This window comes from Xiphias gladius, chromosome 6, assembly GCF_016859285.1.
Source record: "Xiphias gladius isolate SHS-SW01 ecotype Sanya breed wild chromosome 6, ASM1685928v1, whole genome shotgun sequence".
Lineage (NCBI taxonomy): Eukaryota > Metazoa > Chordata > Actinopteri > Istiophoriformes > Xiphiidae > Xiphias > Xiphias gladius.
The window spans coordinates 7056985-7083384 of record NC_053405.1 but is presented as its reverse complement, the minus strand read 5'-3'; the positions used below and the strand labels follow the sequence as shown (position 1 = coordinate 7083384).

At 39.3% G+C, this 26400-nt stretch overlaps 1 protein-coding gene across 1 annotated transcript in view; it reads right to left on the bottom strand.

The window, feature by feature from the left end:
- Window positions 1-26400, bottom strand: part of LOC120790680 (collagen alpha-1(XXIV) chain) — a 95408-nt gene that overhangs the window by 66443 nt on the left and 2565 nt on the right. The window contains exons 2-5 of the mRNA XM_040128465.1: window positions 18562-18632; window positions 12132-13519; window positions 6544-6597; window positions 3086-3139 (exon numbers count right to left, since the gene is read on the bottom strand). Coding sequence (XP_039984399.1) covers window positions 3086-3139; window positions 6544-6597; window positions 12132-13519; window positions 18562-18632 — 1567 coding nt within the window. The remainder of the gene's footprint in view (window positions 1-3085; window positions 3140-6543; window positions 6598-12131; window positions 13520-18561; window positions 18633-26400) is intronic.

The window sequence follows — 26400 nt, the reverse complement described above, 5'->3', positions numbered from 1 at the left end:
CTTTCTTTCTTTTATATGATGTTTGCTTCACATGTAGTTATTCATGGCTAATGGGCAAGGACTTGCACAATTATGCCCTGTGGTAAAAACCAAGGTAACATCAATCCAGGTGGATATGTCATAGGCCAAGCACCACCCAATCTCTCCCCCAGTCTTTTATTCTACACTGTGACGATACACTGGCTCATTGTCTGTGAAGATTCTCAGTCATCCAGGGCACGGTTTTCCAAGAAGGGCTGAACTAAGGGCAAACAGACTTGGTTGTAGATACTTGAAGAAGTTTAACCCCTCATCAGAGAGGCTTCTTCATTTCTGAAGAAGAACTGAACTGAAGAACTGAATAAGCCACTTGGATGAGAGGTAAAACATCTTCAAATATCTACATCCAAGTTCAGTTGCCCTCAGCTTAACCGTTCTTGGATACACTGGCTCATTATTATCATGCTTTCCTACATTTGGCTGTCAGGTCTAATCCCACTTGCACGCATTCAGGGTGGCAGAGATTGGCTCTTTAGGGAACAACGCTTCATTCTCTGCTGCAATTGATGCCACTTGGCATTTGATAAAAATTTAAACTACAGAAGATTACACTTTTTGGAGTGCAGAGAATTTAAACAACAACTCAGTGACCCTGTGACATCACAAAAACAGGGTCTTATAAGGCAAGCAACATGAGCTGCAGATGCCTCCTGAAGAGGTCTACAAACCGACGCAAGCCTGGTAAGACCTGAGAGCCTTTATATATCCAGGTAAGGGTCAGGCACATTTCAGGTGCATAATGAAGGTTTGGATCATGTTCAGGCCTAAAATATGCATACTACTCTTAAACTTTAGATGTTAGGAGCAAGTATTAATGTCGACATTAAACTTAAAATGATACACTGATTTAAAAAAAATAAAAAATAAAAAAAACAACCCTCCACCCCTCCTGAAGCACACACAAATGTGCCTTTTGTTTTTGCCATTAGCACGCTGTAAGAGATTTGGTTAACCTTTGCAAGATTGCTTTTGTCATTTTGTTCCTCCAACATCAAAAAGTGTTAAGTTACTTTTTACTTACTGATCAAATGTATACTGTTCACTGGTTTTTACTGGTTTAGTGGTATGATTGTTTTAGAATATGCAGTTGGAAGAGGTTTAAAGGTTTGTATGTGATGACTGGCTAACTAATAGTTAATGGGAAATACATAGCCACTATCTCAACTTCTTCTACTAAATAAAAATATATACAGAACATTAATGAAAAATAAACATATACAGGCAGGCAACGATATGATTATACACAGTCTGGTGTACAAATTAACAAAAACAGACAATTCAATCAGAAAGGAGGCACACACTTGGCTTCAAGCTAGATGCATTGCCATCTCTCTCTTTTGGTTCCATCTTTCACTGGTGACTGGTAGGCCAGTCTGTGCAATGACAGTAAACTTCCTCAGGCAGAATGGAGAGAGCTCAGGCTTTTCACCCTCTTTGAAATCTTCACTTTACTGCACAATAATGACTTCAAAATCAAGCCAACTGTGTCATTATAAACAATGGTGCAATCATATTTATCACCACCTCTAAGACATGTAATTATATGAATATGAGAGTGCATGAATAAAGACTAACTTTGGGTGCAGACAGTAACATTATACACTCAATCATCTGGTTAAAGCTCCAATTGTTCTATGTGACTGGAATTGTTCAGATTTTCTTGAATTTCATAACAAAATTGTTTATCTCAGCAGTTCAACTGGAATTCCACTTGAGTAGAATACATATGAAATTAAATTAAAAGAATAAACAAATCCGATATAATAATACATTTTAGTCTGATTTAATCAAATATCAACTTATCACACAGAAAAGCATAAAAGCTTCACCAAGAAAAGGTCCATCATTTCACCATAATGGTTAAACAAGCAACTGTGCACATTTCTATTCCAACATGGATTTGCATAAAATACTACCCATTCAAAATTCTGTAAAATTTAATGTGTCATAAATGTCCATAAATGGTCATTTGTTTTTTGCTACTACTCATTTGCAGGGGTAGTTATCATTCAACTTTTTTTCAAATTGTGGATGTCTTAGTTCCCCACCAGCCTTAACCATCAGTGTATGCTTGAGAAACACTTACAACACCATGACTAAAGAGAAGGCATAGCATGAGCAGCACGGTAGCAGAGCACCAGCAGCTCCAGCGCTGCGTGTGTGCTCAGGCACTGTATTTAGTTGTAGGTCACAGTGTTAGGAAGTGCTCAGAGCCCAATACACAACACCTGTAGTTACTTGTGTAAAACACTGTAAAACAGAGTTGGAGCGTGAAAATACCCATATACGCAACCATAATATACCCTTGCATCTTGACTAAGCATGTTGTGGAGACTTGTGATGTCATCTTTTGACAGACACTGAACATGTCCTAACTATGAGAAAGTAGAATCACACAATTAAATTGTTGGCTTGTTAACAACTGTGTGACTAGTAATGTCACACATTAAAGCCTCGTCCTTATGTGGTATTTTGTATTGTTGATTTAGCAAAGATTTAATGTTCATGGGTGTGATTATTAAATATTTATTTAATAACTATATAAAAATTTGCTACAAATGGTCAATTCCTTGATGCCACTGTCTCTGACTGAACTGTGCATTATGTTGAAAGAAAGGTTGTGTGTGTGACCTTCTCAGCAGAAGACACAGCATCAATGCAAAACACTGTTAAAAATCTTTCATCAGAAGTCCTAAGCACTGTTGCCAATAAGATCAAAAAGAGCACTGGTGTATAATTAGGGGAAGTCATAGAACACTTGTGGTGTAGCAATGAAGCACTTCACCTTTTGTCAACTGATTGCCACTCTTTTTCCAGGTTCACTTCTATTGACCAAAAACACAAGGTTGGATCTTTGTAATGAAAGAGTATGGGGGTAGAATATAGTATTGACCATTCCTGGCCTGTGTCTTGAGCTCAGTGGTGCTTGTTCCAGCCCTGAGGGTATTCATCTAGCTCATCCACACCAACAGATACTAACCAGAACCCTGTCTGACAGTCTCATGGAGCTGTTTAAGTCTTCCCACCATGGGTGAATGCCACTCACCTTGGGCCCGGGTGGTCCAGGCTGTCCTGGATTTCCATGTGGACCGTTGGGACCCTGAACAGATGCAGACAGAGAGAGAGAGAGAGAGCACAACATTAATATGTATTGTTGACAACAAAAGATCAGTATTTACGATGAATCATAAGACAGCTAAATTTTTGGCAGCAATGTGAACTAAAGGGAGATAACTTGGAGGTAGTTATGTTAAAGAAAATAGTTGCTCTAGAATCAGTTAATGCCATAGCTGCGCATATCATACATGCTTACAATAAACACATATTTTTATTGTGCCATTTTTGTTCACAATTACACTCCTTGCACATCACAGGTATGCACTGAATGCACAACCACACATGCACACTTATGCCTACACCTACATGTGCAGATTTATATGTATGTATACCATAAACACACCACATTCCTGCACATTCATACTACTGCCATTTGTGGGCCAGGCTTTCTCTGCACTACAGCCAAGACTCAGTAAGAAGGATCTCCCACTCTCTTTCTTCCTCTCTTTGACTGTCATTTTTAATGTCAGTAATCTGAGTCTGGTTTGCATAAGAGCATATTGCCAATAGAAAATGAAAGAAAAGAACATAAATACTTAAGGTCCTGAAGTATTAATTTGGTTCAAAGTTTTGATACATATTGTATCGAGTGTGATAGGAGAGTCTTAAATTTTAACTTACAAATAATTTTACTTAGACTCAAAATTACCCAATGTCTATGGGCTCTATTGTGGGCTTCAATGTTGGCTGCAAAAGATCGAAAAAAGGCTACTTCATTGCAAAACAGTAGTAAGAAAATTCTCTGCAGCCCTCTCCCTACATAGACAAAATACTTGATTAATGTATCGATCTCCACCTTCAGTACTTAAACTGTCACCTTCAGGGAATACTTACAATGAAAGAATCTCAAAAGCAAATTACAGTCTTTTTCCATGACAAATGCACACACCAAATGGCATGCCCTGCTTCATAGGCTTAAAGTCTGATAACGTTAACAATTACCGGTAGTATAATAAGTCTGCTACACTGTGCTGAGACAGCAGAGACATAACAACAGTACCGCACACTGCCCTCAGCTTCCCACCACATAATGATTCCAAGCCTCCCTCTGCCTCTACTTTATGAGTTAGCCTATGGGCTTAAGAGTAAGTTTTGAATCAGCCATGTGCTTCCCAAGACTTTTACAAGGAGACATGTTTTACTGTCTGCCACCTCTCTCTGTCTACCAGCCTGTCCTCCTGTCTATCTGCCTTCTAGTCCGCCTGTCGCGTTCTGTTAAAATACAGAAGAACATAAGGACGCCCTCAGACGGACATGAGTCCTGCACGAAAAACACAGCCCTCTCATTCATTTGAATGGAGTCAGTCTGTCAATTTCACAAGGGTGCTAACACAGGGGGCTCCATCAAAACAACACAGGGTTGTCCATCAAAACAGTTGAGCCTAGTTCCACTTTTGCTGCAACACAACATGACATGGTCCAGCAAGGTGCTGCATTCACCGAAGAAATAAATGTAATACATTTCTTACTTTGTGACGTGATTGCCGTATTTCTACCGTTTACCTCATGGTTGTCACAAAAGCCGGGTTTGATGCTTACTTATTTCCAAAGGAGCATATGTGCTCCTAAGTTGAAAAATTCAGAAACGCATAAAGAATTTTAGGGGGGCAATGAAATTGTATATACATTGTATAAACTGTATAAGCAGAACACGGAACACCTCTATAATAAAATGAGTTCTTCTTAGATCTAAATACCAAACAAAATTTGCTCCGTTCATTCAGAGACAAAGGATATCAGTGGTCCAGTAGCTTTTGTAAGCAGGTCATATGGCCCACTTTGAGCTCAGCCAGTGGTCCACAGCGAGCATGGGATAAAATTATTCTACTGAAGGCCCTTCCAAACAAAAAGTGGTGTCTAGAGGGCACTTTGCGTTGACAAGTAGATCATGTAACAACATTGGTTCAGCTTACTGAACACATCGTCGTCGTTGTTGTGTTATCAACCTCTTTGTTGAAAAAAAAGTAGAGGCTGCTTGGGCTGATTTTTGTAATACTTTTTTATTCACATACATGCTCCTAAATACATTTTACAGCTTGCACAGATCTACTTTTAGTTGCAAATGCGAGTGAAACGCTCCCACTGTCAAGCCCTGAAAAGATAAAATAATTGCTGCAATTATAACTTTACAGAGATGTAAAGTCCAGTCTATGAGAATTACAAACTGTGCAGTGCTGTCTGTTTCTCCAACTTCCTGGATTGACTGGGCTGACGTAGGCCATTAACTATAAACTCACACAGACATATAGTATGAGAAACAACAGCACTCATGCACATTAACATGAACTAACCACAATTTCCAACATTAATAAGCAATGATTTGTCACTGACAATTATTTGGACAAAAAACTGTCTATAAGTAATCAAACTTTAAGTTAATTTTAGTGCATGCTGTCTTCCATAAACACTGAGGATGTTGCTGTGCAGGGTAGAGCTTCTACAAAGACCAAGAGTGAACTATTATACACCTTCCCTCTAACACATACCACATTCATTTAGTAAAATGTCTCTTGTTCTGTATAAATATGCCTTCGGGCCTATGGCATGATCGCAGCATTGCATCATGACAGCCTTGGCAGTTGCATACAGTGTAGTCTTGAGATCAGAGTCAAGACACAGCCTGTGCCACTGACTCTGCTGCTGATTACATCTGAACTGTTTGATCAATCAACCTTGACACTCCAAAGATGCTGACAAGTAAACAATGTTCCCTGCATCCTCAAAGTGAACTATCTCGTTGTCATGTGCATTTGTAAAGCAAGGCTTGTTCCTGAGTTTAATCACGCTTAACACAAACACGTCTGTCAGCACCTTTTTCCTTCACAGTTGCAGCTGGATTATGATGGTAAATAAAGGAAAAACACAAAGGGGTAGTGCCTGCTGACTGCCATACCAAAAGTTGAAAATACAATAGTTAAGTCTTCGGCGAATGTGTCCGTGGTGTTCATTAGGAAGTTCAGTACCTTCAAGGTTAATAAACCTGACCTTAACCTCTTCATTGTGATCTTCTTCTCAGTGATCATACCACAATCTCGAAAGATGTTACAATACACTAAATCTACACAAACCAGGACTTTTTGTGCACAGCTGTCATTTCTTCTCTTTTCCTTTCCCGGCTTTCTATATTTCTGTTCATATTATCTGGGATCAGTGTACCAATTACAATTCTCGGTACAGATACACAGACCTCAACATATATACAGTAGTTTTCTACTGTACAGAGAGAAAAAAGACAAATACTGTATCTTGTAGTTGAAAAAATACCCTCTTAATTTTATCCCATGAATAAATACACTGAGTCAGTAAAAAACGCTCTTCCTGATCAACAGATTACACACATTTACAGCATGCTGCCTGTGTACCATTACCTTTGTGCAGGTTACTCACCCGAGAACCTCTTTTTCCTGGAGGACCAGGTAAACCAGGGGGACCAGAAGGACCCTAAATCAGGGAGAAAGATGGACAGGGAGAGAAAGAAGGGAATGTTTTCGAGAGAGAGAGAGAGAGAGTGTGAGTGAAGGGGAAAAAGAAATCAGAAATAGATTATGTTGATGGCAAGCAATAATACGCAGTTCACTTTCCAGACCTCTACAAAGATGAGTATGTTCTATATTTATGTAACATCTATGAAGTTCAAAGAAAGGAGCCAAATGTTTTGAACTGAATGCTCTATTAGGAAAGCTCTGAGCAGAAGAGTCCAGATACATTGTCAGGATGATAATTACGCCACCAACCTTTGGTTAGTTTAAGTCTATGGGATTAATATAATCGTTCATCATGGCAAAACATAGCATGAAACATATGGAGCAACTGCATCTCATGTTCTGGAGGATGCAAGATGTAAAATACAAAATCACATATTAAAGGGTTAAACTCATGCTAAATCACACTGAGTAGAATGTTTCTTTTTGTGTTTTGCTGAAAAAAGTACTATAATTTTCAAACATATCTTTTTTTGAACTGTGAACCACAATATCTGTATTTGGTTAAAAAAAAGTTATTATATAAAGGGACAATTAATATTCCATCATCAACCAGCCCTAATTACTTCCATAGAATACAGAACAACTTAAAAAATACTGAGTCTGAGCTTGTACATTAGGCTTGAAAAACATTTCCATGTTTTACTGGATAGCTTTTAAGAGATTGACTGGCAAAGTCTAGTTGAAGAGAAATAACCAAAAAAACTAAGAAAGGAAACTTAGAAAACTAAGAGCTCAATTTGATTCTTTTAAAATCCTGGTCTTTATTGAATACAAATACTTGGTACCATTTGGTGGAAGGCATTAGCTATTTTAGGTGTAAGCTGATTGAGAAAGACTTAAATTATCTCACATATCTTGGAACCAAACCATGCTATGGGCCCACTTGCTCTGTTGGGTGTACTTGTTTTCGTACTGTTGAAGGCTGTGAGACTAAATTTCTCATTTAAAGCAGGTTTTGTATTGGCCATTCCATCCATACAGTAACTCATGCTGCTGATCAATATTAATTGCTGCAAGCATATTTGGTCTAACAGCTCCTTAAAAATGCACTTGCTTATCAGTTCCTATCTTCAGGAAAACAGATATCTTCATTACTTCTTGGCTTTGTGTCCTCCAAAACTTGGTATGACGAGAAAATAGAAGGCTTTCAAAGAGTCTATCATACAGTAAACTCAATAAAAAGGTATGAGAACATACCTTTTGTGTATATAACATATCACTTTGTTTCTCAAGGTCAACTGAGTTCACTGAAATATGTTAATCATTGCTAATGGGGATTTTGAATAAACTAATAAAGTTAATATCAGAAATAGCAGGATCATTTTATTCTGCAAATTGAGAGTGTATTTTTTCAACGAAGTCTGTCGAGTAAGTCAATTCACTTGAAAAGAAAAGGCGAAGATTACAAACTTGAACAGCAATCTCCATCACTGGATAACATTAAGGAATCAGCAGGAAATCCCCCTCTGGTCAAGAAAGCTATTTATTTTTCAGACTGTTCTGCTACTTCTCAATGCCATCTCTTCTAAAAAAAACAAACTCAATATAAGGTACAGTAATCAGATTTTTAGAACAAAACAGACATTTAAATATTCTATTTAATTTTCTTAATTGTTGCTATAGCAAGAGCTTACACTGGGGTACTCTGGAGCATCCTTATCCCCTGTCAGAGTACTAGATCGGCACAGAGGGAGATATGAATAAAGAAACAGCTGTTTGTTCCTCTAGACTCCCACACATAGACAAATGGAAACTGTGACACACCACCGCCTTCACCACAACAACAGAGCCTAAAGAAACTGAGGCACTTATGCAGTAAAATGATAATATTCACATTCTTCAACTGTGCTGCCAAGGCCAGGGTCAAATCTACCCCAATGGCGTCAATTCAAGATGTCAATTTTCTGGAAAGCTGAGGGATAGAATGAATCATCTTGAACTTGTTTGACATCAACTTGAGCTGAATCACAATACCCCCTGTATTGGACCCTAACATGTGGTCAATAAGTGAGCCTAATAACAGACCATGTATCTGAGACATACCCATGAGGGGAAATGCATTGAGGAGGTGATGACCTGACTGGAGTCCACACTTCAACCCTCCTTCTAAAGTGTTCAGATTTGCTCTAAAGCATTGCTATAATCAACAATAGTCAAACCTTGTTCAAATAGGCCCAATTCATAACTTCAGAAACTTAAAAAAATGAAATAAAAAAAAACTACTTTAAAACGGTCTGAACCCCCACTCATACCTCACAATCACATATAGTTGCGATGATACAATGATAGCGATTTTGACTTTACTTAATTTTTGCACTTGTGAAATTGCAACTGACTTTCAAAAAACTAAGTTTTTGCAAAAATCTGTCCTAAGTTTCTTAGATAGCTAAAGAAACACCAGCAACACAACAGTATAACACATTTTTTAACAACTTTGTTCAATTATCTATGTTTAAGCAGAGTTAAGGGAATGCACATTTTGCCTACAGGACAACAACAACACTAACACTATCAAATTTACAACCTATCAGAAGATGACTCAAATAAAAAAAAAACTGACAATTACATCCCCTTTTACTGACAATCTATTATATTAGCTCTTCTTGTACCCTAGATGTGGTTGTAATGTCAATGTGTCAGAGGCTTCAGATCAGAATAAGGAGCATAAGCCCACATCAGTCTGATATCTTCTGAGACTTATTTTTAATAGGGAATCAATCCAATCCACCGTATTAGTACTGGGGTCCATACCCAATCTGCTTAAAGATCCCCTCCAGACACATTTTAACGTGTATAAAAATACTCACTCACTTAATATTTTGTTTAAAATGGTTTTTTCGCATAAAAGGTAAAAAAAAAAAAAAAAACTCTGAAAAGGGGCTGGAAGCACATTATATGCTTACTTCCTAGATGAGAAATTCTCGATCTATGAATATTCAAATAGGTAAATACCTTAGGCCTCGTGCCCCGCCCACCACTGCTGATTGTGCTAGGTTGACCGGTGAAAAAGCAGTGTGCATCAAGATGGTGTTAGAGGAAATATTGGAGGGATTCAGCTACACATTTGAGCCTCAGTCAGACCCAGACTCAGATGAGGAGACTGTTTTGCAACAAAATTGGCGTCTACCAGAAATATCAGAATGGTAAGAGTAGTTAGCTTAGTTACTTAGGTATAGGATGTATGAAACCCAGACTGTCTGAATCCATGTTTTTGAGAATGTCATTGGTGCACTGCAGTTCCAAGGTGGAAATACTCAGCCATGGTGTCGACTGCTTATTTCGCTCATATGTCATGTCTCATATTTCTCATTAAAAAAAACCCCCATCATATCAATATTGTAATAAGGTTAAAAAATTGATTGGAGGGGGTCTTCATTAAGGTCAGTATCTGCCCCACACCCGACAGTCCACATTAAATACAATTTTTTGTCAATGTGTCAATATACTGTAAAATTAGCTTTTTCTGCTATAAGTTACGTTCCTTAAGTCACTCAGACTCAGTTTTTAGAGCCACAGCAGTCCTTGGCTTCATGTTAGCTTATACTGTATAAAAATGGTCCCAATGGATTCTACACAGTGCACTGGCATCTGCAGACTTCCTGAGTTTCGGTATCAGAATCAGTACATAGAGACAAGTCAGATTTAGTTTCCATCACTTGCTCTTGTGATTTGATATACACATTCCCAACTTTTGCAGAAATTTCTTACTAACGGTGAGGCTGCCAATTAGAAGTTACATACAAGTTCTCTCAATTTACTTTATGCTTTCTATAGAAAACAAAACAATAACTGAAGTGTGACTTTTCTAAACACTTCCTCTGTGGTGTTGAGCAAAGCTGCAGCCAAGAGAATAAAGAAATTTCTAAGAATTTTTTTTATGAAAGCTGAATATTGAATAAACTGCTGTAAGTGGCAATTCAAATGTGAAAGGTAGAACCGATACTGGATTTTTGGGCTCGATGCAAATACCGATTTTCAGGGACAAAATTCCGATATTGATATAATCGACCACTATATTTTATATAATTACAGATTTACATATAGTGTATGTTAGAGTTATATTGAAAAGGGAAAATGATGATTATTAACTTTGCAGCAATGTATTTCAAAAACTAGCGAGCAACTTAACGTGAAGACACCCCTTGACTCCACAACACCGTGTGTTCAGCTGCGATGCGTACTCTGCTACTTGTGCTGCAGACAGTGCTGAGAGTATTGTAAACTATATAGTCAGAGCACGCTCTGCTGGACAAACTATACCATTTCTAATTACCCCAAGAATCTTTTTCTATGTTCTGTGAAAAAGGGTTTTCACATCAGTGAATACCGACCAACACATACACCGATACTGCTATATCTCTGATATATCATGTTATGGCCAATAATAAAATCGGCCAATCGATATACCGGTTGGGCTTTAGAAAAAAGTAGTTAATTGCCAAAGCACAAATCATGATTACAGAACATTTACTGAGACCAGAAGCAGCCTGTATACATGCCACTGTTCGTCTGGATATCTGGCTACAAAACTTTGAAATACTTCCCTTGAGGAGGTAAACCAGCTTGTTTTCAAGTTTAAACATAGAAGCAATGAGACAGTGAGCCACTGACCTTCAGTTGACCCAGCATTCAAAAAATACCTGCATCAAAGTGGTCGGACTAGTCAAAAAAATACAAACAGTTAATTATAAGACCATAAAAGAACAAACACTAGCTAATTTACTAATATTTTTGCCAAATCATGACCCACTGGAAAAGAGCCTGTGACTTAGACTGTATCGCGCTCATACTATGCAGTACAGTGTACTCAGGCTCTGTTGTGCAAAGGTAAGTTGCAACAACTGAGTGCTGGCTAAGCTGTGTCCCAGGCACTTTATAGTTGAGGTAGTACTATGGAAACTGATAGATGAGCTAAGACATATTACATCATTACATAAACTCCTAAATTTAAACAGATCAGGTAGAAAGACCTGACACATCTCACGCATGGAAATATAACCTGGATAATACCTGAAAGCCTGAGCAATAAAAGTATGTTCAGGGGCAAAGCTATCCTGACAGCCAGCTTACATCATAAAGGTGGATGGACAGCTATTTTTTTCTTGCCAGGATATGCCTCCAACCTTCAGATGAGTTACCCTTGCAAGCATAAGAGCAAAAGTGGCTTGCAATATTCCAGCAAGGGAACGAAGTGTTATTTTAACAACTTGTAGAAACATGAAAAAAAAGAACAGTGTTTGGACATGTCATCACCTCTAAATCACTACACTGCGGTGCCAAAATATTTGTTCATATATCCTGGGCATATGTAAGAAAGCCAAATTTTACAAGGCATTCAAACTGCTATGGCCATAGATTAGATTTGATTGCCTTGTACTGATATTTTCTACTTGATCTAAACAGCAATTTCCTGACTTGTGTTTCAAATCCTTAAAAATGTTCCATAAACACTCACAGTTCTGTTTGTTATTCATAAATTAAGTCACTTACTGGAGGACCTGGTTCTCCTTTGGGGCCGCGGAAACCATCTTCGTAGTCGTAAAAAAAGTCTGGCTCCTCATATCCATAATTATATCCTCCTATGTCTACATCATCATAGCTGCCATCCAGATCATGCTGTTCTGAGGTGTCCACCTGATTCTCCCGGTACAAGGTGGTGCCATTGGCTCTCAGATGAGTCTCCAGAAGCTGATGAGTTTGTTGGGACCCAAACCGAGAGTCCCTGGTGCTGGTGATGGAGTTGTTCCTGAGTCGTTCCTTCACTCGACTTTGCCTGTCTGGGGAAATCAGGCCTGGGGTGGCATCTGGAGTCTGCAGACTCCCAGAGCTGCTCTCTTCCTCTGTGCTGTTTTCAGAGTGATCAGTGTCACCCTGGGGCCTACTCCCTTTTGCCAATACATTTTTTGTAGTGGAGTTACTTGTGCTATAGGCGAGATCAAGAGCTGCTTGTCCACTCATAGTAGGTAAGGTGGGGCTTTCAAGCTGATCCACGGACGTGGTGGAGTGGGCAAGGCGATCCAATGTGGAAATGTGAATCTGGTCCCCCAGATGAGGTTGTACTGATGGGCTTGGAGCTGAATTCTGTGTGACCAAACTACCTTGGGACAGTTTGACAGCTGCTGTGATTTTTATGGGGGTATGATGGGTAGCTGCTACTCCAACAAGGTTCTTTATCAAGGGATTAGAAGGGGGGTCGTTTGCCTCAATATCCAAACCAGGATGTGGCAAAGGCAATCGGTAAGTGTCAGCCAACCGGCACTGTTTTTTAAGGTAGTTGCAGTAGTGCGCGGCAGCTTGGGCCGAGGGATAGATATCTAGTTGGCAGACTCGACCATTGAATGGTGCTGCTTTGGAGTTCATCCTCCCCAGAGTGAAGAGACCCCCAGAATCCCCGAGTGTCTGAGATCTCCCTAGGGTACGCTCCTGCTGCTGCACCGCCCCACAATCCGCATAGAAGGACACTGAGCGTGCACGAACACCAACAGCAAAAGGATGCTGATGCCCATCCTGCCAGTTGTAGGTGAAGTAGATGGACGCTTTCTCTGAAGTGTAAACCACTACTCTGCGTGGCAGCAGCTGAATGGCAAATCGCAGCCTGTCCCTGCCATCTTTAACACTAAAAAGAAAAGCATTGTTTGCTCGCCAGGAGCGTAGACTAACCACAACAGAAAACTCCTCGCCAATCTCCGGCGGGAACAGACTTCCTGCTGGAGCCTCATAGAAGGAGTTTGAGTCGAGTAATACCCCATATCCAGAAACAGGAAGGTTTAAATATGAGGGAACAGTGGTGTAAGTAGCTGAAGGTGAGTTTGTCCTCTCGGAGGGATTGTCTGTGCTGCTTTGAGCTGTAAGCCCCAATCGATAGAGGATATCCACTCCTGAAGAACAGAGGAGACACTGGTAAGGTTAACATGCGGAGACTGGATCACAAAGCAGGAAGGTTGACAATGGTTCTTTTAAAAAAAAAAAAAAAAAAAAAAAAAAAAAAAAAGTGTCCTGGACTTATCTTAAGTTTATCTCTTTTGTGAAAATTGAAAATTCCTTGCAAGATAAAGGCACCAAATCATGTTTAAATATATAAAACCGTATTGGAATAAGAATTTAGTAAGGCAACCTTTAAACATTTGATGTTGACTTGAGTCTGGTAGTTCAAGTAGGTGTGTGGGCCGCTCCATGACTACTGAGTACTCAAGTAATAATGTAGTAATGACTACTGAGTACTCATGTGTCGGAATGCCAAAAAGTCAATGGGTGCTGCAGCTGGTGTGATCCCATCGCAAGATGGTCCCTAGTTGTAACAGTAGAATACAACACATCCACTGAATTCATTAGAAAAGAAAAAGTATTAGGACAGTTAGCCCAGCAGTCTAAGCAAAAGTTTAATACCATGTTACTATGTAAAGTGCCCATTTCCAGAACCACAATTTTAAAAAGCTGAATTAAAAATCTGTCGTATTGCAGCTCTCACTGTTTACTGGTAGGTTTAATAAGTGTCAATAATGTTTTGTATTCCTCTTCCTCAGCCGCTAATTTTAATTCAAAAAAAGATATGTCATTGTTACATATGCAAAACATAACATAAATATGTCATTATACAAGTTATATGATTGAGAAATTAAAGTCTGGTAAGCCGTTATACCCTTAGAACAGTCTCCCCATGATGCTGGTGACCGCACTGTTTTGGTTTTTTTTGGAGTAAGTACCAGAAAGGCAGCTGTGGCCCAGATGAGTTGAGGGGACTAGGGAAGGATGGGGCCGAACTAGGATACAGGAAACCGGTCCACACAGCCTTTTTGAATCAATCTGTCACCAGAGATTCATGAGAGCAGCTTTCCTCCAAACGGTCCTGTCATTCTTTTCTCATGCCCACAGGTAATTCTTTAAAGAAGTTATGCTTAGTCTGCTGACAGTGAAGTACAGCCAGGCAAAAGTACTTATACATTACTTGGAGACAGAGGATATTCTGTGCAGTTTTGGCTTTGAGTAAAGAGCAACAGACAGATCACTATGCTGGAGGGAAATTTTTCACGTGTCACATATGTCCGTAATGAGCAGAGACAGTTCCAGAAAAATAAATAAAAATGACATTATTAATATGAGAAATGGGAACAAGGATAACTGACACATATTGTAATTGTAAATGTCAACTGAATCACAAACGGGTTGGTCATTTTAGAGGCGGACCTGACGTGTGTGTTTGTGTGTGTGCGTGTGCACATGTGAGAGAACAAGAGGCAGAGATTCAGAAGCGAGACAATGTGAGTGAGCGTGTGTATCTGTGAGTGTGCTGACAGACAGAGGCAGCAATGATATGGAAGCCTAAGAGAGGTAACACTTTAAGTCTGTGTGTATGTGTGTGAGCGCATGTAAGTATTTCCGTGGAGAGATCACAGGGGCAGTTTGAGGTATTTTCATTGCTAATCCAGAGACTCTTCCTTCCTTTGAAGCAACTCCTCCTCTGTATTTGGGGAGCTAACTTAAAAAAGGGGTTAGTTGGTTTTGCATTAGTGTGGGCGAACTGAATGCACTAACTCAACCAGTGATCTGCATCTACAGAGCAAAGCTTTCAAATGCACAATTGCTTTCTATTATTTATTTTACCCATTTAAAAAGATTTGAAAAGATGTTTTTTAAAAAGCTTTAGGAATGCAGACACTAAAAGTAAAAAACACAAGACATCAAAGCTGTAACATGCCTATTTCAGACGAGTTGCACGTGTACAACCTTTAGACCTTTCACCTTGGCCAGGATCAAATCAAACTGCCAATAACTTAAAAAATAGTGGAATGTCAACAGCAGAGAGGTTTGAATAAGCTACCACATGGTGGCTTTGTATAAGGAAGGTCTGTATAAGAGCTGCATAAGAAAATATCAGGAAGTAAAGGATATTATCAGTCACATAAAAGTTATATCTTAAAGTTGTCAAGGCTTTAGACATATAGAAAAACTGGTAACCTTCCTGTTACCTAACATTTGTGGCATGGGCTTTAAAAAGGCTGCGAGGACCTGATTTCAGCATATTAGCTATACGTGTTTTACAATTTCAGCACTGAGTACTGTTAAATACTGTTGCAGTGACCCAAACAACTGAATCAGTGTTGATGCAAATATTTACCTTATCAAATGAATTGGCCAGACATGCCAAATCCACGTTCAATTTAGTTGTTACTTTGTCACTATCACAATGCAATTTACGCATGACACCTAGAACAACACAATTTTAAAAAGTGTCAACTTATACTTAAAAACTGTTGTTTAGTTATAGCCTCATTTTACTTAAAACATAAACGAATGATCCCAGTCCGTTCCACTTAGTGAAGCATAAAGATTTTAAACTGAAAAAGAAAAAAAGAGCACTGTTATGAAATTTATGCTTGTTATCAGGCAGTACCCTGCGATTAGGTATTAGAATCTGTGGATGAACAGGGAAGGGAAGAACCAGGGAAGAGCCCGTTAAAGTTTGGGGCACATTCAGATCATTTACCATGAATTTTAATTTTATTCCTCTGAAGTCTGGTTTATGTTGTTTGACATTGGCCTTGGTGGAGGTCTGCGCTCTACTGAGCGCTTTTTTTTTTTTTTTTGCAATGTTAAAGAAGGTGATAAAAACAATTCCTGGACTGTCCCCTTTAATTGGATCTGCCACAAAATTTCACAGGTTATTCACTAGCCTATGTCCCATTCCACCACCAACTTTGGTCCAAATTGGTTCTGTACTTTTTGCGTAATCCTGCTGACAAATGTACAAAGAAACAATCCTGCTGACAAATGTACAAAAACAAAACAAGAAACAGACACTGGTGAAAACATAACCTCCTTGGCAGAGTTAACTAAAATATGGCTACTGCAGAACGTCAGACTCTAGAACTTTTATATTGGTAATCACAGGAATGCTTTTTGCAGCAACGGTATAGAATAGCAATAGTAATACAGTACAGTATATTTGCCTCTAAGATGGATCACTTATCAGACAAATTTCGCTAGTAGGGGAAGCAGTACATTTTGGGGAAAAGTGGAGTCCACAAGTGTTGTTTCTGTTCTATATGTGTGTAGGGGTAGAGGGTGAGATACAGCCAGAGAGAGAGGGAGTGCGATAAACAGTAGTAACATACAAAACAGGATGTGGTTTTGCAGGGCTTTTAGTCCTCCAGTCCACGTAGGGAAACTATCTATCTGCAGCCGATCTAAGCACGCACTGAGATGTCCTTGACATTCTTTGCCTGAGGTAACGTCAGCCCAGATTCCAATTAACCTGTCTCATACGTGAAGACAAGCTGCTCTAGTGCTCTGTGTGCATTCCTCCCCCCCTCGTTATGATGGATTGATCCTGCTTGGAGTGGGCTCATCAACTATAGATACATGGGGAGAAGACAATGCAATGTGGAATAAGGGGAGGGACACCAAGGCAGTTCACTTCCTCCATGCAAGGAGCAATAGACAGTGCACATACCAGCGGAGATGTGAACAATTATGTGAGAATTCATCATGAGGTCAACTTTACACAAGTGTGCATACACTATTTGGTATTGCTGGCAGTAGTCCAGCAATATGCCACTCAAAAAACAATATACCCTCTCAACAAATTCATACGGTGCAACGCGTTGGTTCAAAACTTATTGAAGTTTTCTTTAGATTCTTTTGACAGAATTCTTTCTTCCTGAACAAAGGCAAGTTCTTTCAAGGAAGTCACATCTGGAGGAATATCGGGGATTATACATCAACTGTCCAACGGCTATAAAGAAACCAAAGAAGTTGTAGTCACTCTACATATTGCTGGGAAAAAAATCAGCTCTGCTATCTATTATCAACTCCTAAATTCTGTCCTTCTCACCTTCAACTCCTGTCATTCTTGTTGCTAAGAAACGCCAAGTATTTATCTGAGATTTCCTGATTTCCTTTGCCTGAATGACTGGCGTACTTTCCCAGAGTACTTTCTTCTTAGCATGCACTTCACATTATTTTCGCATGTGGCATATTTAGAGCCTTCTCTAATGGACCAGAGACGAGAGCACTGAGAGGAAACAAGATGGGTAGACAGAGAGGAAGCAAAAGTTGAGAGGCTATTTTGGCTGCTTCTACATGCATGCTGAGGCAGAGAGAGAGGGCAAGAGCAGGCATGTTGAGGGAGAAGATTAAGAATGAAAATAAGAGCATGAAAAAGGTGCGCCTGTTTGCATCCACTGTCCATATATCTACTTGCTCCAGCATAAAATATAATGCAATAAAAAAAAAATTTTAAAAAATCACCTTTGAGTTATTAAGTATTGTACTATGTAGAAATGCACTAATTAGACTTTTTCCATCCCACTGCCACTTTAAAAACCCCTAACTTGGGTCATCTGCCGATACGAAGTACAAATCTGATACCAGTGCTCTCTTTTACCAAGATCTGTATAGCTCACTGCATGAAGCTTGGTGATGATTTTTATGTGAGGTAACATAAGGCCTGAGATAATGAATTGCTAAAAAACTGAGTGGTGTGCTGTGACTGTATAAATGTAACTAATAGCTGATGAAGAAACTGTATTTAATGTGGATAATTAAATCTGGTTGATATCCAATCTGCTTAATTAAGTCAGTGTACTACATCGGATGGATGCATAATACTATGCTAGTATACCTATGTTAAATTTGTTTATATAAACAATAGCAAATGTAAAAAAAAATCACCAGTCCATTTGGCTCACAAAAATCACTAGTCACTAGTATTTCAACTATTTACTGGCTGAGGCCAAAACCAATCAAAAAAGGATAAACTGGTCCATTACACTGCAGATGTGGCTAAACGATCAAATGTCAGAGAAGTTAGCTCACGAGTCACAAAACAAAAAAGATACAAGGAAAGGCCTTCATATAAAAAGAGTTCTAGGAGTCATCTTAATGTTAATGTTTAGTGATGATAAAGGGTTCTGTTGTTTACCTTGAGCTAGGTAGTCTTCGTCTCCAGAGAGTACTGCTGAGCATACTGACAGGAGCAGAAGAAAGTTCCACCTAGAGGGGCATACAAACACAAATTAATAACAGATTACCTAATTTTAAGAGCAACCTACTGAAACATAAAAAAAGGCAATGTAGACAATCCAATCATTGATCGTGTTGTGCTCATTAAGAACAATTCTGATCCAAATTCTGCTCCACACATGAGCTTCTTTTTCACTAAAAAGGCTCTACTCCCACATATGACTTAGAAAGTCTTAAGTCACCTTGTGCATTGCAGCCTGGGATGAAAACCAGGACTCCAAGAAGAAACCAGTGTGAGGGAGAGAGGAACATGATAACCGTACACACAGAGGACAAGGGCTGGGAATTCATGTATGGTCCTTCTTCCTGTGAGGCAACACTTATAACAGCACCCTTTTCCCATTAAAATACAATCCTAATGATTTATATGAGGAATTGCTGTTCATCGTAAAAATGCATGTCAGGTGGTTTTCACTGTATATGAAACTCTTAAAGGAGATATTTTAGTATACTACATCCTGACTACATAATGATTATCCTGACTGCAGTTACTCAGCTCACAGATGAGCCAACACTCAAGTCAAATACTACAACAGCTCTACAGAAAACACTGGTTTCTTGTTGAGGTTTTGTCTCAGACACAAGTGAAAAAATGGTGGACAAAGTTGTGGTAAGTCTGAGAAAAACACAGATGCCTACAACTTGGCTCTCTCTCCGTTCTGTCATCAACTATTAGAAGTCCAGCGTTACCCTGCTGCCATAGGGACAGGGATTCTCCCAGAAGTCTGTAGTTTTGAGTTGAAGGCACTGTTTTTAATAGGACTTGGAGGTGGTGATACATAGACAATAATTTGAGTTAGTAGAGACTGGAAATATGTCCTGTAACACAGCAGAAGGGAATTCATTTAGAGCATATAGAACAAGTTATGCACTGTGTACACTAGTGTGTTCCAATGAGGGCTGAGCTTTTCCAGCAGTGGTCATTCTCATGTAATGGCAGGAAAAACACAGGCGTAATTAAAAACATTAATGATGTGTTTGTCCAATTTAAATGTGTAAGTAATCCATGCCACTGAATCGGTTCCAGTGCCAAGACCTAGAGCTAATGGAAAGCAGTCTTTATTATCATTTTTAGGTACACCTGTCTCAAAATGTCCACCATGAGAATGGCCTGTAGCTAAATGAAACAATACAGCTGTTAAATCTGTTTCCCATCACCGCCTACAAAGTTTGTACCTCCTCCAACAGTATGAGAAGAGCCTGCAACACTGACACATAATAATGACACTAGTTTAAGAAAAGACCTTAACCAGCCGGCCATAACGGTCGGGTAACGTTAATCAAACGTTCACGGTTGTCCAAACAACGGTGTAAGCTAGGCTAGAGAGCTAAGGTTAATTAACGTTAACCTAGCTAACACCGCCCGTTGAAATGCTGGTAAACCTTAGAATCAATGACTAGGACGGTATTCGTGTACAACAAATCCTCACCCTCTTCGGGAGTCTTTTAAACGTGGTTCTAGGCAGTCCCGGCTGTAATAGGTCGCTCAGTGTCTGGAATACAAGATTTACAGTATTTTTTTTTTTTCCTTCTTTTTTACTTTAACCATTATTGGCCTCATTGGGATGATGGCAGCTTCTCCAGAAGGTAATTTTACTGAGGTGTCCCAACACTGACAAGGTGGAGGCGAAGAACGCCCCTTTGCGGCGTTTCCCCCGTCACGAATGTTATCTTACTTGGCTCACGGTATAGTGCAGCACCGCAACGACTACATTTTCTTTTTTTTTTTTTTTTGACAAATTTGTATGCTGTCCGTTTAGGCTGTGGTCAGACTATTTGCGCCAGTGTGTTCAGTAACCCCGCTAACGCTTCTGGACGCAAAACTTGACCGTTGCGTGTGCGAGCGCTGTACCTTTTAAATCTCGCGCACTGATATAGAAAGGTAAACTGTTGACCGGAACTTCGTTTCACAACACTTCCCAAAGAATATAGTCCCAATCCAGCCAAAATGTTTACAGAGGTTGACACCTTGTCCATGTTGTGCCCAATTTTTATAAATAAATGGGGAAAAAAACAACTAAACGTCTTGGCCGGAGGGCTACACACTAATTTGTACTATATACTCTGGTGTAAACTGTATCCTGTGCAATGTAAAGGTAATTTTTTTTAAGAGAGAGATGTGCTTACGTTGTGAATTGATTATGACCAAGTCTTTGCAACTATAAACTGACCAATGCCTGTAATGACTAATTCTAAAGGGTGTGTTTCTAATGCATTCATTAGGTTTCCGAACTCAAACATAAATTAAAAGTCTGTACTAGGGCGGAAATGATTAGTCGATTAATCACGGGGAATTACGTGGTAGCAATGTTGTTCATCGATCAATATTCATCAAGAATAAAAAATGCCTCAATTTACCTGAATCCATCCTCTGAAATATTAGGATATTTTGTCTTATTTCCTCGGATTTGTTATCATCGTAAGGGTAATACCTTTGGGTTTTCAACTGTTAATTGGACAAAACACACAATCTGAGAGCAACATACTCTGGGCTCTGGGAACTTGTGATGTGCCTTTCGCAGTATTTTCTTTTCATTTTATAGGCTAAACAATTGATTTATAGCTCAGAAAAATCGTCTCTACATTCACCGAAAATAAAAATAATTACTTGCAGCCCTTGTCCATATTGAGTTGAAATCAGTAGTCGGATATAAAAAGGAAACCTTGGAGCCCCTTAAAAGGCAACGGGACTCCTCTGTTTGTGAAAGCAATCAACTTTGACATTTTTATGCCTGAAAATATAGTGAAAAGTCATGCAGAGAACACCGTTGTGTCATGTCTGACGGCATAGTTGGTTATTAACAATTTAATGCTGTTCATGAAAAGATGCCCACACAGAAAGAAAAAGATTTAGAGAGAAGTGTCACGCCTGCCTTTTAAGATGAATTTTTTCAAGTTGTAGAGAGCAATTAGTTCTCAAAGCATTTCAAAAGAGTTGTCAGTCAGGCTTTTTTGACAAACAGGAGATAATGATCAACTTATATATTCTGAAAAACCACAGATACTATGTACTTTACATGATAACAGTGATGTACATACAAAATATCTTAGCTGTAATATAGTAATGCACAATCCATGCCTTTAAAGGAAGGGCACAAATCTTGATCGTGACACTAACACTTAAAATTGAAAGAAACATGTTCTTTACCTCATATTCCAAGTTTTGAAGATTTCCTTTTCAATTTCAAACAGTATTAATCATGCAGTGACATATAAAGACCTATATTACTCGCACTGCATATTGAGACCTTTTTAATAGTCAGTGAACTTCAGTCCTTTGACCTTAACTGACCCCACCTCTAGGTGGCACTGCCCACCGTATAGCTACAGCAGAAGGACAGCATTTACTGCATGCAATCAGTAAAAGGCCAAAGAAATTTAAGGGAACACAGAAGAGAAATTACACATTGCACTGGCATCATTCAGATGAGATTTCCACATGCATGTTTAAACCACTTTTAAATGTAAAAATAATCACATTTTTCATTGTTCTTATTTCCATATTATGCATGCTCTGTGTCCATCCACTCGCAGCAAGACTGTTAAGACACACGGCTACTCGTAATTTAACAGTCGTGTCATAGCCATGTCTGCTGAAATGCACGTAGAGTGTAAAGTCAGTTTTTAACTCAAGGAAGGACCACTTTCAGAGGCCAGTAATTACTCAGACTAAATGTAAAAAAGATCCCACATGTTTTAAGTCTTCCATCCTATTTTTAATCTGTGTCCAATAAACAGCAAAGATTGCAGAATATGTAGTTTCATCCATGTTGCTGTATGTAGTCTCATGATTCTTGTTGGTATCCTATGTATATAAATGCCAGTGACCTACTATGTAATTTTAGTACAAATATATATTAACATGGAGTATTGTCTCTAACTGCAGAAAATGTGGCAGTTTTAGTGCTGAACCATACCCCAACATACAGACGTAATGGCAATATATTAACTAAAACAAAAAGAATTTCAGCCTTACAGTAAGTTTGAGTTATATTTTTCTGTAGATTTGTTGAGAAAGATTAACAAGTGCTGAGTTTTATATTTTGCATGAAACAGTGGTCCAAGTCTCTGATAAACTGAGCATTTATCATCTACAGCTTTAAAGCATACTCTGTGCATTCAAAACAAATCAATCACATCAACAGTCCGGTTCAACATAACAGCTGCTAACACAGCTTGAAGTGGCTTCTGGGAACTAGTGTGATGATTTTTAACACTGACACAGCATGGTCGTAGTACAAAAGACACAAGGAGACAGTAGTCTTGCTATTTTAACGTGCAGTTACGTAAGACTACCAAAAAGAGTGTAATCAATCACAGGCTGCTGTCGCACCTTAAGCCTTCAGGGATTGTTATGTGAGTGTGATAGCTACGAACAGTACGATACTGTAGATGTCTTACAAGCAGATTAGCCCGGCGAAGAGGCTACCAGTGTTTGTGTGTCCCTGTTTGACGGAGATCCACAGACAGACAGCCATGTTTGTTTTCCCAGAAAAATGTGGCCTTGCAGACTTGAGCAAAAGAAAGAGAAGCAGAGGCAAACAGAGACAGAAAACGAGACAAAGACAGAGTAGGGGAAGCAGAGAGAACAAAGACAACAAGGGAAAAATGAAAAAGAATGAGCGTAAGTATAAGCATCATGAGCTGTATCTGTCACCTGTTCCCCATCGAGAAAGTGGTGCAACATTCCACTGCCAGGAAGACAGACATATCCCCAGAGCAGGACAAATCAATGGAGGAAAACAAGGGGAAATATATCAACACAATCATTCATCCACTGACAAAGGATAAAATTGACATTTATAAAGCCAGTGAGTAGATGGTTATGCTTAAAAGTTGGCAGGGTTTAAAAGTAGACCAAAAAAGAAGAAGAAAAAAACTAAATATAACACTTAACATTCCCTTTTGGAGTGTCAAGTGGGCCATCTGATGCTGATTCAGACAGCTTTTTTCTGCCTGTCTGTCACGCAGTCTCCCTGTTCAGGGCTATTTAAGGCATCCCCGAGGCTCTGCCACTAAACAGACTCAGGTCACTGCTTCAGCACATCTACAGTGATGTAAGTACAAGTGGTGGGAATTTTCCAGCACATTAACCCTACCATTTGCCATCCTTCTGTCTCGGCGTAAGATGATGGTCTTTGAATATATCATTACCTTCGGCATGTTTTAAGCCTTGGAAGCAAACAGGAAGGAAGTGAAGGAACTGAGGCAGATGCATATCCACAAGATACTGCAGGCTGCATGGTGTCCACCACTGCCTGCATATCCACCCGTTTTTTACCGTTTCTGTATTAATTTCTGAGGTAAATCCCTGTCTAAGTGACAGCACACTATGACATGCTTCCCAGTCCTTGCAGTTAATGGAAAAGACCGCTGAAAGCAAGACAAAGCTCCCCAAACACTGCTGTGTTGACTAAGGGAAATACCACTATGTGGGGAGTGGGTGTCATGTCAAGACTATAAATAATCACAACTTAAAACTCCCCTCTGCAATGAATCATTCAAAGAGAAACAGATCTTCTGTTTCTCCCCTCAAAATTAGCTTGGATCCCTAACAATGGCTCATTCAACAGGAAAAGGCTGTGAGGCAAAGTGCTCAATTTGGTTTGGCAAATAGGAGCAAACCTGCTTAAGTTCTGTTTATAGTCCTCACAGGGAAAGGGGAAACAATTTTCTTACGTTCATCACTTATTTCTGTCAGGGGGTGAGTTTGTGAGCAGTGATATTCACAGTATACTGTTTACATGTCTAATTTGGCAGGCCACTTACCAAATCCATTAGTACCAACAAAGCATGCAAAGCTGTTAATCAGCCCAAACAACTCTGAAATGTTTAAGTTCTTAAAGGAATAAACAAAAAAGAAGGGATACCAATAAAATTCCTGTTAATCTGTGTTGGGGGGGATTATGTTGAAAGCCAACAGCAGTTTTTCTTGACTTTTCCTTTGCTGAAAAGGTTCTGTGCTTTACTAAAGACATGTTGGACCATCTGAATAAACCTGATGGGAGTCACCTTGACTGACCCGTCCCGTTTCACCCCTTCTGCTGACTTTGAAAAGACTGTTTCGGCCTTCAGCAAATCACCACAGGAGAAGTAGTAGTCTGTAGAAGTACTCCACATAGAGTTATTATTCAGAAAATTGAGGTTTATAGAGCTTGACCTTGGAGCATGTGCTTAACCCCCACTGTTATATGCACCTATGGCAAAACTGTGGCTCAGTTGAGCCTGAGTTTTAAATGGAGTGGAATTACAAACAGAGGGGAGGCAATAACTCCACCACCTAAGCGGACACGGTGCGCTGAGCAGCCATAATAGAGGTAATTTTTCTATCAGACAGTGAGAGATATATTAGGCATTTGAAAAATGACATCTATCAGTAGATCCCTCACCAATGCGCACCATCACACGCACACTCACACACACCGTTCACATGCTACGAACAAGCGGATCTTTCTCTCAATGAAAACATCAGAATTTCTTGCTAATCAGGTGTTCTTTTCCCGCATACTTCGCTTTTCGGTCTCAACCACAACATTCCAGGACTTGAACAAGTAACTGATCCGCAGCCAATATCTGTTCCCACTGGCCGTGTGGCTGTTCAGCTTTAGCACCTGTATCCTGATCATAATGACTTCATTATGGAAGCGGTAAGTGAGCTTGTATTCTTCTCAACTCCAAATGGCCATCAGCGAAAATTACCAACAGGTCAAAAATTTCCAGGTTTCAATTGCTTGCTTGTAGTTCCTCATCAGCCAAGCCTTGAAATACTTTTCGTTTAATTTCCAAACTCCCCAAAGCAACTGATGAATAAAAATATAAATCAACATGTAATTCTCAAAAACCAGTAAGTCATGTTCGGGATTGCTTCTTCTCTGACAAAGAGCCGAGCATGGTTCATGATTGTCAGTTCACTCAGATCACCAATCTGGAGTCAAGAGGTCACTGCAGACCAGAGTAAAGATTGACTTAGTCCACAAGACAACGAGCAGACAAAGGGCTGTGAGTAAACTTCCACTGGGCTTTATTAGTTTGCCCTTTTCCTGTTGCGGGTGGACCTGCAGATGTTAGGAGGGTTAAATACACTCACTCAGACAGACAGGCCAAAATCCCTACTGCCACTGGTGTGGAGAAAGTGAGTATACTGCCGCAACAAGGTGGGCAGGCTGTGATCCCACCATGCATTACTTTTCAAGAGTAATCAGGCTTACAGGGGAGAAAATTCAGTTACATGTATCTCCTGAAACCATCAAAACATTTTCCTTAGTTCTCTTCATCGAATTGCAGCCAATTTCAGCAGTTTGATCTTTAAAGGGTCAATTCACACAAATTACAAAAAACAAACAAAAACAAAACAAAACAAAAAAAACCTAAACCTAACCTAACAACAGACCTCACAAGGATCAGTTTTATTATGTTTTGGCGTGTGTAAAAAATAGTTCCTAATAAAATGTTCACAGTGAGGTCTGTGGATTATTATCCCGAATAACCAGGACATTATATCTGGAAAGACACTTTACTGTTAAGATTTTTTTTAATTCTCCTGTGAAGGTTGATTTGTTCTCTAATGTCTGAGCCCCACAAAATAAATTCTATTATATTATCTATAAGCCACAGGTCCTAGCAGCCAAGAAAAAAAAAAACATAACTGGCTGCATGGCTAGACACCATTACTAGTGGGAAATTTTATTATTATAATTATTATTATAATTATTATTAATATTTAGTTTGGTTGAGTTCA